We start from the raw sequence: 15933 nt of genomic DNA on the forward strand, positions 1-15933 counted from the left end.
AGTTCCAATATTTATAGTTAGTATATTAAAATAAAGAACAGTTTCTGGTAAAGAACGAGAGGGAGGAAGATAAGAGTTATGAGACTAACCAAAAAAAAGTGATTATTGAGAAGGATTTTGCAGGAGGAGAATCAGGTTGCCTGGCATACAGGGATAATATTCTAAGCACAAGGGGCCTATATGAGGGAAAGCAAAGTGTCACCTGTGAGAGATGTAAGGGATATATAACTTAGCTAGAGTGACAAAGCGTAGGTAAAGCACGATATACTCTGCACTGAATTGGACCTAGATTCTGTAACAAGGCAATCAGGTTTTCTGTAGCACTCCAGTACAGTCAACTGATACAAGTGGACTCAGGAGTGAATCTGTGAAGCTGAGGAATTTGAGTTTGATACCAAAAAAAAAAAAGACTGACAGATAGAATATGGTCTCATGAGGTGGAGACAACTTGTGGAGAGCTTAGGAACACAGGAATTGCCAGACTGGATCAGAACAGTGGTACATTTAATCTGATATCCTGCCTCCAACAGTGGCCAGTACCAAATAACACTACTAGAATCCCTGTAATGGGCAATTAGGGAATAACCTACCCCCAAGATAAATGTCTTCGTAACTCCAGGCAGTTAGTGATTGGCTTATGCACTGAAGCTGGGTAGTTTTATATCCCTTATATTTTTTTATCCTAGCTAATGTAACTAGATGTTCTCATTATCTATATAAATGTCTAATTCTTTTCTGAATCTTGCTAAGTTCTTGGACTCAATGCTGTCTTGTGTCAATTAATAATTTTATACACAATGCATAATTTCCTTGTAATTGTTTTAAATGTGTTGCCTTTCAAGTTCATTGGATTCCCCTTGTTCTTGTTTTATGAGAAGGTGAACAGGAATGCCTGGTTTACCTTCTGTATTCCATTAATAATGTGTATCTCTGTCTTCTCTCATTTGTCCAATCTCTAAACTAACAATCCTAATCTTTTCAATTTCACTTAATATAAAAGACTTTTCATGCCTCTAAATATTTTGATGCTTTTACCTGAACCCTTTTTATTTCTTCGTGTGATAACTAGAACTGAACACAATATTAAAAAAGAGCCCATCCCATTGATTTATATAATGTTCTCATCAGTATCATTTGTTATCCCATTCATTGTGCATCCTAACTTTTGTGTGCTCTTCACTGTGCAGATATTTTCACTGAGCTGTCTGCAGTGACACCTCAGCCTGTTTCCTGAGTTGTTATGCTTAATTTAGAATCCAGCAATATGTATAAGTATTTCAAATTATTCCTTCCATTGTGTCTTTAGCCATCATATATTTCATCTGACATCATGATCCTTGTTCACCAAGCTTTGCTTGATTCCTTTGGAGTTTATACAGTTTTCTCAAGTCTTGACTAACCACAACAGTTTTGTATCATCTGCAAATATCACCTCACTCTTCATTCCCTATTTGAAATCACGAATGAATACTTTAAATAACATCGGTCCTAGTCTGGGAGGCACACCACTGTTAGCCTTTTGGGAGGGACTTTGTTAAAAGCTTTTTGAAAATTTAAATAAATATAAACTGTTTCTCTATTATTTTGTTGACTGGGTCAAAGAGGTCTAGTTGACTGTAGAGGCACAATTTCCCTTTACGGAAGCCATTGTACTTTATCTTTGTTATATCATATTTATCTATGTGTTTTATAGCTCTCTTTAATTATTGTTTCAACCAGTTTTCCTGGTCCTGAATTAAGGCTCACTGGTCTGCAATTCCCAGGGTCACCCCAGCACTTTTAATAAAGATAAATACAATATTTGCTATTTTCTAGTCTTCTAGTATTGTCATTGGTTTTAATGAGATCACATATTTTTGTTAGTGTTTCAACCACTTAGTTCTTAAATTCCTTCAGAATTCCTGGATGAATGCTATTAAATCCTAACGACTTGTTGCTCTTTAATTTATCAGTTATTTTAGTATCTCCTCTTTTTTTCAGTAACTGACAATGTCTTATTGTTATTACTTGAAAAGATCCGGTCCGGAGTAGCTTTCTCCCCAACATCTTCTGTGGTCAAATTGGTGTAAGAAATTGTTTGACTTGTCTACAATGTTCAGAAGTCCAGCAGACCTGCTGTTCTCTTACAAGGTTCCTGCTTCTGATATACTGAGAGAATTTCTTGTTTGTTTTTATGTTCTTGGATAATTGTTCTTCAAATTCCTTCATCACTTACCTCATTTCCATTTTGAATATTGTATGCCATTGCATTTTGCTTATTTTATTTAAGCAGAAGATGAGAGAGATGATTTTTGGTGGTATCATGTTGGATAGCACTATGGGGTGTCATGTGAAATTTGGAAAACCCAGAGGTTGTAGTAGTTTAGGGAAGCGAATGACAATTACTTGAAATAAATTGAAATGAAAGAATTGGTTCAGTAGGATAGTAATAAAATTCACTGTTTTTATTTTCAAGCTGCGTGATAAGCAGAGGTGTAACCACAAATACCTTGCCAGCTTTTATCACAGCAACAGTAGTGTCAGTGTTTTTCAGGTCTTTTCATTATAGTTTATTGTGCATATCCGCGTTCTGCAGATGTTGCAGCCTGTTGTAAAGTTAATTCTCCCCAGTCATTTTCAATGTACTCTAACAGCTGATAAAAATATATATGTGAGTGTAGGGTCCTGCAAATTGAATCCTAAATGTACTATTGTGTTCACAGTTGGTGTATATCACAGATAACTGAATTGGTCCAAAGAGAGTCTTACTGGTATATTCTTAGTTCGGCGCATGAGGGGCTTGAGTCCTACAACTCCGATTAATTCTAAATGGAGTTATGACTACACTCAAATGCATTGAATCTGGGCACATGATTTCACATTTCTCTTATCCCTATAGATTAGTAGAAAGAGTGATGAGGCTGCCCTAAACTCACTCTCCAGCAGGACACATAGTATATACCCCTTTTTAGGAAGCAAGATAAACCAATAAATAATGAAAATAAATTTTAGCATGAGTAAAAAGAAATGATATGCTAAAAGAATTTACTCTGCAGCAGTGTTTGAACAATTTCAGACTTCTTTGTGTTTCAGGTATATTGATAGCTGTACAATTATCCTTCCAAAATAAAATATGCTATTAAGTGGGCTTTCTCTCATTAAAATATATTTTCTTTTTGTTGTACTGGAACACAGAATAATTAATTAATATTCAGATAAATCAGCTACTTGTTGTATTGTGCTTCAAAACCAGTAGCTAAAATTTACCATTATTAATGGGTGTTTTGTCCCAAATTTGATTAATCAGGGTGTAATATAATTACTTGTGCAGGCACTGATGGCATTTCTTTCCCCTTCCCATATGCAAAGTTGTCCATTTGGCTTAGATGAATTGAGAGGGAAGTGTCTCTCTTTTCCTCTGCAGCACTGTGTATTGTCTACCCAGAGGCAGGGTATTTGAGCTAGATGAACCAGTGACGTGATCATTCTTATGGCACATTTTCTTATGCAATCTAGAATGGGGAAAACACATTTAAGAGGTTCCCTAACCTACTTGGTGTTATGAAATTGTAATTTAATTTAGAATAGCTGTCTATTTCAACTTTTAATGTTAGTGTAGCAGTGAAAGTTAAAAACAGAAACTGTGTTTACAGTTGTCTCCCTGATTGTTTCATGCCATCTTGGAGAAACTTTACAAGTAACTATACCTACAGTATATTAATTAAAGATCTTGTAATCCTTTTTCCCTTATGGTGAAATGGACAGGACAGTGGGGTCTAATTAGTTGTGTAATTTGTGTTTTGGCAGCAGATTACTGTCTGAAGAGTGATTCTAAACAAGTCTTACAATTCTTTAGTCAGTTATAAATAATTGCCTTCCCATCAGTCACATAAGGTTTATGATTCTCTGATGTTCTGTAAAACTTTCATTTTGTTGTCTTTTGTGTAGTTATCAACACTAGGGAATTCTGGCTGATAGACAAAATGATCGCTTACAATGCTTCCCATTTGTAGATCTCAAAGGTAGCCAAGAACCATAATCACTATAAAGTTCCAGCCTATATACTATGGTGATTGGGCATTGGATAAATACCTGTCTCGAGAGATGTCTCCCCACGCACACCCCAAAACCAACCCTCCCCCAAAGCACCCAAAATATTAACCCTCTGATTACATGGTTATAAACATGCTCATATTTTTCTAGTAAATACATATCAATAGCTACTTCTGGAGGGTACATTTTAAGAGTAAAATTATGGTCGCTTATAAGCTTATATGAATACCATTACTATTCAGTTTCTTATTCATTTCAGGCATATGACTCACAAAATAAACAATGTAATCCAGTGTATATGACATCAGATTAGGGTTCAGGAAACCTAGGTTCTATTTCTGGCTCTGCCAGTGACTTGACATGTAACCTTGGCAAGTCATTTAAGGTCTGTGCCTCAATTTTCCCCTTTGTAAAATGTGCATAATAATGCTTACCCATCTTTGTAAAGTGATGTAGGATGTATGGATACACTATATAAATGTTAACTATTGCCTTTAGTATTATATCCAAAGCTCTGCTGTAACACTACTAACATCAGATATATTTATGCATGTTTCACACCTCATTGAGAAAACCTGCATGATTACTCAATACTTCTGGGTGATTATATATATATATATATAAAGTGTGTGTCTCTATGCATGCCTTAACTTGGGACCATGTCTTCTCTGGCAATAAAATTGTATTTCCTCTGCTGTAGTCTCTGAACACAACAGATGTTGCAATTAGCTTCACTTTGGAGTCTCTTCCATTTGGAGCTGTACAAAGGAGCTAAACTTGGTAGTTTATTTGAGAGGTAGGAGTTAGACTCGTCTTTCTCTCCTCCATTCCATAACAGGCACGTGCCACATCTGTTTGGTTTCACAGTTATCAGTGCTAGACCTGCTCATATTTCAGCTGCCTATATGAGTCAATGAGTTATGCCTCTGAGTGGGGGATGGAGCAGTTTCAAATGGTGTTCCCAACTAATAGAAAGGTATGTATGGAGTTGGGGGATTTCCAAAGTTATTCATCATAATCTAAAAATTAAAAGAAAGAGATGGAGAAGGTCAGACATCGAAATAGATTTTGTATGAATTTTTGTTGTTTTTTTTTAACTGATACTTTTTATGATGACCTGTGCATACCCAAATCGCTGTAATCTGTGCCTCTCAAAGAAAACTGTACAGGCAAGGCCAAGTGGTTTTGTGGTAGTATTATGAACTCCCATCCAGGAAACCTAAGTTGGATTCCTATTGCACATTTCTATGGGCTGCAAGTGCTGCAAAGGCAGTGTTCTTTGATGGTTGGAGGGTGGTAAAAGAACTATGTGTTGATTACTAGAGAGGCTTGTGTTGATTACTAGCTAAATAACGGTCAGTAGAGAATCTTGGTGGCTGCAACTCTGTCTGAAAACTAAGAATGGTAAAATTCTCTCCACAAATGGGTATGCTGAAGGTAAACATCATTTTCCTAAAAGAGGAAACACAAAAATAAAACTGTACTTTGATATGAAGTACCTAGTGATCAAAAGTGATGGTATTGCAATGGCAAATGACTGAAACACATACTTGTCCATATTGCCAGTAAATGTAACAGGTACTCATTTAAGAGGAGGTTTTTGCAGCATAAAGCATTAAAAACACATGTCTAATAGGTGCATTCATTTTAACATATTCAGTGAGCAGGCCTGATTAATTAATACATGTCACCATCTGGTACTTACTAAGACTATTCATTTTTAAAATGTTGAAATTGTAGGGAATGGTGCACACCAATTATGTTCTTTTTAACTGAATTATGTTGGTATAAAGTTTCAGTGGAGGAGGTCATCATTGTGATTCAGCCAGCATTCATCTAAGGGAGAATTGCCAACCTGAAATTATTTAGCACAAAGGAAAAATGCCTGAAATGCATTGTGGAAAGAGAAGAAAAATGCCTGAAATGCATGTATTACTATCTTTAGGCACGCAATTGAGAAGAGGTCAATAAATAAGAGTCATAAAAATACCTCTGCATTTCAATGCAAGGTTCAAGCACCTGATATCAAGATGTCTCAACAGATCATCTCTTCATCCTAATGCAGAGCCCTTGAATCTGTCATCTTACACCACACTGCACTGATAAGTGGAATAGTTTGTTACATTTTCATGAGCTTGATATCAGCATAGTGTGCCAAATTCAGCCCACAGGTAAACAGTTGCATATCTGTTGAACTCAGTAGAGTAGTACACCCTTGTAGAGGACTGAATTTGGTCTACAGTGTTGTCAAACTGTTGTTTTACTGGTTCATCCATCTAGTGAACAAGGAAGTATGATCCAGTGACTAGAGCACTACATTAGGAGGTGAGACGTGGATTCTATTCCTGGCTCTTCCATTGACTTACTTTGTGAATTTTAAGTTATTTAATGACAGGTTTCAGAGGAACAGCCGTGTTAGTCTGTATTCGCAAAAAGAAAAGGAGTACTTCTGGCACCTTAGAGACTAACCAATTTATTTGAGCATGAGCTTTTTTATTGTTATTTAATGTCACTGAGCCTTAGTTTCCCTATGTGTAAAATGTGGATGGTAATGCTTGCTCACATTTCTTAAGTGCTTTGAGGTCTATGGATGAATAACATATCAGCTTTAAGTATTATTAACTATTATATTTTACTTGAGAAGCCCAATTTCTGATTTATAGTGAATGTGTGTGTTCAGGTTTTAATTAGCCCTGATATTTCCATGTAAGTCTCTTATAATTCATTATAGTGATCACTTTGGGATAGGAATTTCCACAGAGTTTTTCTCATTTGCTTCAATGGCTAGGTAGCTTGTTGAGTGGTGGCATGCAAACTATGGAGGGAGAGACTGAATATGTTCTTTTGATATCTGAAGAATAAGAAGATTATCAGGGCAGGGGTGTGTCAGTTTCACAAGCACCTTTCTCTTGAATAGTAGAGCAAAATAGATTCATAAGCAAATTATGTTAGATTATTTCAACCAACTGAAATTTTAAAATATTCCTTTTTGAACATGAGGTACTTTGTATATGTGTTTCCATTAGCTTTAGTGGACTCTGCTGCACGCTATCAAACGATACCTCTTGCTGGTAACAGCTACCAGAACAACATTCAGAATGTGAGGACAGCACAGTACCTATAGTTAAGGTTGAAAGAGTTTAGCCATTGTCATTTTAAGGGCTAGGAAGGGGAGAAAGTAGTTCAGCAAAATATGTCAAATAATTTTTGAGTTATGTTCCAGTGAAGAAAGGGATAGACTTTTTTCTATCTTTATAGAGTTCAGACACTGATTTTTAAACTTCAAGTTTGCTATCAATTTAGCTCTTAATATTCCAAAGTGCCTTTGGTATTAAAATTAGAAAGTAATAGATATTTGAATTCCTTTACTTTTTCCAGCCCACAAACAACAAAATTTCCTATGGTTTGAAGGTGCAGAGTTCCCTTCTCACAGCTGCAGGTGATTTCAGAGGATGTTACATGGAGAGCTCACAAATCAGACATCCTGTGACTGTCTAAAACCAATCTGTGTCTGTCTGGAAACCAATCTGTAGTTTATGAACTATTAACTGAATGACTCTTGCCCACTTCACAGGCTATATCAGAAAACTATATGTCATGTCATGAGGCTGTGTGTAAACCATTTATATTAGGTGTTAATGTTCTAAATTATTAATGGCTAATGTTAATGGCTAGTGTATGCCTAATGTGAGCTCGATTTCTATACTGGTGCCTTTGGGATATGTAAGCGTAAGTTTGTGTACAGCTATGACTATATCATTTTAATATTTTAACTTGAGCCGGGCTTTTTAAATATGAATCTCCCTGGTTTCTGCCAATTTCTTACATCTAACATTCAGATTCATTTTTCCGTATGCAACTCTTATTTGGAGGAGGAAAAAAGCTGATCAGTTTCAGCATCTCTGGACAAGAGGGAGTAAATAAAAGCATTAAAACATTGTTGTAACCCAAAGATATGAAATATGCTACTCTCCATCATTTTTACCACAATCTTTTTATCAGAAAATGTTTGGACTAAAGAGCACTGATCCATAAAACTGTCCATTTTGTGAGAGAATTTCAAAGCATCCATCTCTGTCCATCTCTCAGAGAGTTTGTAAAAACCAGCTAAACCTTAAAAATCACATTCACACTTACTCTTTTGTTTGAATTATTTGTGTTTGGACTCAGAACAGCATCTTTTTTTTTTCTTTCTCTCTTTTACGTAGTGGATGCATGAAAGCAGGGAGATCACCAGAATGAGAGATTCTGGCACTTCCCTACTTTCTCTTAAATATTTCAGGAGACTCATTTCTTGAATGTAACTTTTATAATAAGAGTATACGATGAGGTTGTTGGGCTAGCAAAGCTGCTTCAAAGAGTTCAACAAAGAAGGAAAAGTAATTTTCCCCATTGCTATAAAAACCAAAGGCTTAACATTTGAATAGATCAGTATCTGGCAATGCTAATATCTGTTAGATTATATAGAGAAAGGTTTTGGGACTATCTTCAAGGGAAAAAGCTTTGTCTCTAAACATTATTAGTCAATATATGAAATATGAGAACTCTGTTACTATGAATGTGCTGGATAAAACTGTTCTAGTGCTAGACTGCAGCCCCATCTGGTGTTTGAACAGGGGTGTTTCTTATGCAGCTCTCCCATATCATCGCGTGAATAGGAAGGCACCGTACCATACTGTATTTGAGAAAATTGACATATATACAAGTGCCCAATTTTATTAATAGCTTCTATTGTATGCCATACTATGATGAAATCCAATTGTGTTTCTGGTCAATTACAGCGTAGCAATCCTGTTGATAACATGCCAACTACTAAATCAGGCTGAGAGCTGTATTTACTAGATAGGTTTATTTACAGTTTGTATTTATTTCTGTGATCAAAAATGTATATTGATCATTCAAATGGCCTAAGAAAATAGAAAGAGTTGCCTCCTGTTCCTTGTATTTTTACATTAAAAATGATTCTCTGAAGTTACATTGGGATGAATTTGGCCTGGCAGGTTTAAATTGGTGAGACATCAATTCTTGAAAGACTCAAATCCTACATATTCTGAAGGCTCACATTTAGTAGGTTCATATTTGGTTTTTGACACGGGGCTAATTATTTCAGGAACTGATCAAACTCATTCTCAAATAGTTTTCCAATTAGCTGAGGGAAATTTCTACTTGTATTGCAGATTTGGTAGGAAGAATATAGGTGAAACAAACCAGTGACTAAAAGAAGCATTGCCTTGCATCATGTATATGGTTTAAGATAGAACAGAGACAATAAAACTAAGTTGACTAAAGATATACCATGAAGAAACTGAAGTGTGTGACTTTCTGCATATAATGGATCAATGTCTTTTATCCAGCTCTCTTTTTGGAGTAACCATTTTCTCTTTCACTAAAGTATCTGCCCAGTAATAATTTGACCTTGATGAAAACATGATTGAAAGGCTTTTTGTCAGGTAACTATGAATTAAATTGAATTGTTCAGGCAGGTTCTCTCAGTCAAGCAATAGAACGTTCACCTTTGAACCTAAATCAAATGCTTTAGATCGCATTTGAGAAAACTCAACATATTCTTTAACCATCCCCGTCCTGTCTAATATTTTGGAGGAGGTTTCTGTGGTGACATACCCTTCTTTTTTAGTTTTAGGTCCTATCTTTCTCAGCTTCCAGTTTATCAGGCAGAACTGAAGGTCAATAGCACTGAATAAGTAGGAATTTAACACTAGATTCCTAATTGTCACTTTTCAGGGATGTGCTGGCCGCCGCTTCCCACAGCTCCCATTGGCCAGGAACAGCAAACCGTGGCCACTGGGAGCTGCAGGCGGCTGTGCCTGAGGACAGTCAATGTAAACACTGTCTCACAGCCCGCCAGCGCATTACGCTGATGGGCCACAGGTTGCCCACCACTGTTCTATATCTAGGGCCCTACCAAATTCACGGTCTATTCTGGTCAATTTCACAGTCAGAGAATTTTAAAAATAGTAAATTTCATGATTTCAGCTATTTAAATCTGAAATTTCACCGTATTGTAATTGTAGGTGTCCCGACCCAAAAAGGAGTTGTGGGTGGGGGGTCACAAGGTTATCATGGAGGGGTTGCGGTACTGCTACCTTTACTTCTGCACTGCTGCTGGCGGTGGCACTGCCTTCAGAGCTGGGCAGCTGGAGAGCGGTGGCTGCTGGGCAGGAGCCCAGCTCTGAAGGCAGAGCCGCCGCCAGCAGCAGTGCAGAAGTAAGGATGGCATGGTATGGTATTGCCACCTTTACTTCTGCGCTGCTGCTGTCATGGCACGACCTTCAGAACTGGGCACCTGGCCAACAGCCTCCCAGCTCTGAAGACAGTGCAGAAGTAAGAATGGCAATAACACAACCCCCCTAAAATAACCTTGTGACCTCCCCACCCCCTGCAACTCTTTTTTGGGTCAGGACCCCCAATTTGAGAAACTCTGTAGTTTCCTCTGTGAAATCTGTATAGTACAGGGTAAAAGCACACAAAAGACCAGATTTCATGGTCCGTGATGCATTTTTCATGGCTGTGAATTTGGTAGGTCCCTATCTATATGTAATTGTTTTGCTTTTCATATATTTGGTTTTGTAGAAGTCAATAAAGAGCTATAAGTTGTCAGATAGAGACTACTTGGTTATTTTAAGTCATTGCAAAGAGTGTTTACTCCTGGGGGAATTCTGTGCCAAAAAAATAAAAATATGGCACACAATATTTTAAAATTCTGCATATTTTATTTGTGAAAGTAATACAATCTAATCACTCCAGTTTCAATTATTTTGGTAATTTATTTCCTATTTCTCTGTTATATTTTTGTTGCGCATATCAGTCTGGGTGTGTCACATGCCAGCTGAGCACATCTTGGGGGAAAACTCTGCCCCTCCTGTCTTTTGTTGATTTCTGAGTTTTTGCCCCCATAGGGTTACCGTATAGAGGCTCCCAAATAGAGGACAATGCCAGGGGGACGGGGAGTTGGAAGGGGGATACAGTTGGGGAGTGCTGGAGGGGTCTGTGTGTACTGGGAGAGGGTATTTGGGGAGTACTGGTGGGGGCTGTGCAGGGTACCTCCCAGCCCAGACACCTGCATCCCCTCTTCCCCAAAACCCAGCCACGGGGCCAGAGACCTCCACACGAACCCCAGATGACAGCCACGGGGCACCCCCCGTCCCAGACACCTGCATCCTCTCCTCCCAGAGCCTGGGGATCCATAGGGAGAAACAGCCTGATGCTGGTCAGACCGGGCTTGTATGGAGTTTCCTGTGGTGATTTCAGTGTTGGGCGGTACAGGGCCGACAGTGCACAGGGCCTCCAACTCTGCCGGGTTGGGCTGTCTGCTCACTGTGAGGCCACGGCCCACATGCCACCTCCTTCCTTCAGGGTGTGCCAGGAACCACAGCTGCCAGGAACCATCCAGTTCCCCTCCCCCCAGCAGTGTCCTGTATTTGTGAGTTGGGGAGCCCGGCTCTGCCAGGACCAGTAGCCCCTAGTGGTGGCCAGCAGCAGTGCAGCACCAATTCTGTGGGAAGAAATGAAATTCTATGCAGAACTTTAATTCTCCGTAAATTCTGCATTGCACAGTGGCACAGAATTCCCCCAAGAGTAAGTGTTGTAAAAGGAGAAACAGTCAGAATATGAGTATAAACAGTCATTCACTTGTGACTGAATGTTGTTGGTTTTCCCCCATTCTTATCTTTTGTTTTCTGTCTTTCATTTTTAGAAAGAAATGGCTATTTGAAAGCATAGCCAGAATAAATGAGCAGAGTGAAAACAAATGTCTGAAGTTCTTACCATGCACTGAACAGTGGAAGATCAGCTGCAAAGCTCTGGGAAAATGTCTGCTTGCAACACCTTCACTGAACACGTCTGGAAACCTGGTGAATGTAAAAATTGCTTCAAACCCAAAAGCTTGCACCAACTGCCCCCAGCCTCTGAAAAGGCTCTCCTCTCACATGGTAATCTGAAAACCAATGCAAACCACAGCAACAACCACCGTGGTAGAAGTACAGGAAATTTCCGACCCCCTGTAGCAAAGAAACCCACTATAGCTGTGAAACCCACCATGATGGTGGTAGATGGGCAGAGTGTCAGTGGTGAGATCAGCACACCAGATCATTGTGAGAACAAGCCAGTAATTATAGGGTGGAACCAAAACAAGGCTGTCTTGAACAAAAAGCCACTGAACAATAATAATGAAGATGAAATTGAAGGTTATAGCCATGTTCATAGGCCTTATGACAACAATGATAGTGCAAGTAAGATACCAAATAACAATAATAATAATGGACTGACAGAAGTGTTGAAGGAAATTGCGGGTTTGGATACCACACCTCAACTAACAGGAAATGAAATGAACTCAAGGGAAACTTTCTTGGGAAGAATAAATAATTGCTATAAAAGATCATTAGAAAGACAGATCCCTCCAAGCTGCATGATGGGTGGAATGAAGGATTCACATAGTAAGCATGTTATTCTGAGTGGAAGCACTGAAGTAATAAGTAATGAAGGTGGGCGTTTCTGTTACCCAGAATTCTCCAGTGGAGATGAGAGTGAGGATGATATGTTTTTTGGCAGCATGCAAGAAGAGCATGAGAGTTGGGATGAAAGTGATGAAGAGCTGCTAGCAATGGAAATTCGCATGCGTGGCCAACCTCGCTTTGCTAACTTTAGAGCTAACACCCTATCTCCTGTCCGGTTTTATGTTGACAAAAAATGGAACACTGTGCCTTTAAGGAACAAGTCTCTACAGAGGATTTGTGCTGTAGACTATGATGATAGCTATGATGAAATTTTAAATGGTTATGAAGAAGAAACTGTGATCCTTTTTGGGCAGGAAAGCATGCAGAGTATGGTATCATCTGATTCCACATCTCCCGATTCTTCTTTGACTGAAGAGTCTCGCTCTGGAACAATCAGCAACTCATCTCAAAAACTCTGCAATGGAGGGTTATCTCCCAGTACCCCTAAGGAGATCAAGTTGATTGAACCAGATTATGAGAGTCTTTGTGATAAGCAGCAAGTGAAAGACATCTCAAAAGCTTCCAGAAACACTGCAAAAATTCTAGAGACTCACAAGGCAGTTCTTGCACTTAGATTGGAAGAGAAGGATGGCAAGATTGCAGTACAAAGTGATAATCAAGAAAGCAAAAGTGCTACAGATGTTACTGGTCAAGCAGTGACTATAAACTTGGTACCAATGGAAGATCAAGCCAAACCTTACAGAGTGGTGAATATGGAACAACCAGTGTGCAAGCCCTATACTATAGTAGATGTGTCAGCAGCCATGACCAATGAGTGTATGGAAGGTCAGACTGAAAGCTCAGAAACCAAAAGTACTCCATCTAGCCCAAATTCACCAGGAACTCCAGGTGCACCGATTATATCTACTACTGCATCATCTGGGCGAGTAAATGCCAATCTAAAAAAATCCAGTGCAGTCAGATACCAAGAAGTATGGACTTCCAGTACTAGCCCACGACAGAAGATACCTAAGGTGGAATTAATTGCTAATAGCTCAGGACCTTCAGTCCCTCCAAGGAAAAGCAGCCACAAATCTGCTCCTACTTCACCTACAACCACAAATATTTCTTCAAAAACCATCCCAGTGAAGTCACCCAATTTGTCTGAGATAAAGTTTAATAGTTACAACAATGCTGGCATGCCACCTTTCCCAATTATCATTCATGATGAACCTACATATGCTAGGAGTTCAAAGAATGCTATCAAAGTTCCTATTGTAATCAATCCAAATGCATATGATAATTTAGCCATCTATAAAAGTTTTCTAGGGACCAGTGGAGAGCTATCCATCAAAGATAAAACAACAAGTGTAATAAGCCACACATATGAAGAAATAGAAACAGAAAGCAAAATCTCTGAAAATATACCCAGCAAACCCACTGAATTTACCCAGCCCAAGGGGGTAACTAATAGCACAGAGTGTAAACTGGGTTCTGTGGCTCAGAAAGTTCAAGAGTACAATAGCTGTCTTAGCAAAGGTCAGACATCACCAAAAAGAAGTCATAGTTTTGACCACAGCTCCCCAACAAGAGTCCAGAAGACAAGTCAGGAGCCTGCAGCTAAAAGGGAAGGAGCACAGGAGACTTCTGGTGGCAGCAGCAATAGGGAAAATGCAAACACAGTGCTTTCTCAGATTGTGGCTTCTATCCAGCCCCCACAGACTCCTCCAGAAACACCTCAATCAGGACCCAAATCTTGCAGTGTGGAAGAATTATATTCCCTACCACCTGATGCAGAGACCAGTAAAAGCAGCCTGGTACGACCCAAATCTCTCTTTACCGCACAACCCCCCATCAATGATACTGAAGTATCCAGTGCCACAGAAAGCACTACCACTAAAATGCAGAAGGATACACTTTCAAAGCCACTTGCCACCCATTCTTCAAAGCCAATAACAGGCACCCATAATACCGTAAGTCCCAAAATAGAGCAAGCACCTCCATTTCCCCCTCCGCGTTCCACTTCTTCACCCTATCATGCAAGTAATCTGTTGCAAAGACATTTCAGCAACTGGAACAAACCAACCAGTCCCATTAGATCAACAGAGGCAGAGTCAATACTGCATTCAGAAGGGAGACGAGCAGCTGATGCAAAACCCAAGCGCTGGATATCCTTTAAGAGCTTCTTCCGCCGCAGAAAGACTGATGATGAGGAGGACAAAGAGAAGGAAAGAGAAAAAGGGAAATTAGTGGGTCTTGATGGAACTGTTATACATATGCTGCCTCCTCCTCCAGTTCAACGCCACCATTGGTTCAGTGAGTCAAAAACAGACTCCAGTGAGAAGCCATCCATTGTTTTCATGTATAGATGTGAACCTGCACAGGCTGAACCAAACACTGACCAGAACAAGGCTAGAGTGGAGTCTCCAAATGAAGATACAGAGGCAAAGGACAAAGCAGAAATGGAAGAGATGTTGGCAGAGGATTCTGAACAGAAAATTAAGAGTCATTCTTCACCATCTCAAATTCCCAAGAAGATCCTCAGGTAAACTGCTATTAACAGCATATGTCTTTTTAACTCACTCATTCGGTGTTGTGGAATATGCTGTACATTTTGCAGAAATGGGAAGTAATTTAAGGGCTTTATAGAGAACTTTTTATGTGTATGTGTAATGTTTTTACGGTTTTAACATTTTACTGGATATTCGTTTTCATTAGCACCTTTCTTCATATGAACAGCATCCAGTATTTTGAACTGTCTTCAATAGGTCGATCTTGTTTCACTGAATCAAACACACATGGCCCTGAATTTTTAGATTAACATGGTATTTCTATGTTATAGAAGACTAAAGAACTCTGGTGTAGACGTGGATGGTAAATATTTCAGGGAGAAGTAGAGTGCATACTGACTATCTATCTGTCTGTCATGTGCCCCTCCAGAGGAAAGAAACACATCTCCAGCTGTAGTACCCAATACTGAAAGTCCATGTCATGGCACAGGTTTTATTAGCATGTATTTTATTATGCTGATGGGAGGGAGCTGTCCCATCAGCCTAGTAAATCCACCTCTGCAAGAGGCGGTAGCTATGTCGGTGGGAGAAGTCCTCCTGCCGACACAGCGCTATCCACACCAGTGCTTAGGTCAGTGTAACTTACAGCGCTCAAGGTTATGGCTTATTCACAACTCTGAGCAACATAAGTATACCAACGTAAATGGTAGTGTAGACCAAGCCTTGGTGAAAGCAGGCTACCAATATATTAACTCAAAAGGTATTTTAAAACTTTTGTACCTGATTATTCTTTTAGTTGTACCCTGCCAGATAGAAAATTATAAAATCATAGACTTGTTCCTTTCAATGCGATGTCTGACCCTCACCAAAAACAAGGTCAGGTCCTAAAGTTCCCTCACCCTATTTGTTCTCAGTACTCTTGTCTATACAAGAAAAAT

The 15933-nt window shown here is 39.1% G+C and overlaps 1 protein-coding gene across 13 annotated transcripts in view; it reads left to right on the forward strand.

The window, feature by feature from the left end:
* PEAK1 (pseudopodium enriched atypical kinase 1) overlaps nucleotides 1-15933 on the forward strand; it is a 222717-nt gene that overhangs the window by 149915 nt on the left and 56869 nt on the right. For all 13 annotated transcript variants that reach the window (XM_075132975.1, XM_048866122.2, XM_048866120.2 and 10 more), the window contains one exon: nucleotides 11747-15030. In XM_075132975.1, coding sequence (XP_074989076.1) covers nucleotides 11861-15030 — 3170 coding nt within the window. In that variant the 5' untranslated portion in view covers nucleotides 11747-11860. The remainder of the gene's footprint in view (nucleotides 1-11746; nucleotides 15031-15933) is intronic.

The sequence above is a fragment of the Caretta caretta genome, chromosome 10 (genome assembly GCF_965140235.1).
Source record: "Caretta caretta isolate rCarCar2 chromosome 10, rCarCar1.hap1, whole genome shotgun sequence".
NCBI lineage: Eukaryota > Metazoa > Chordata > Testudines > Cheloniidae > Caretta > Caretta caretta.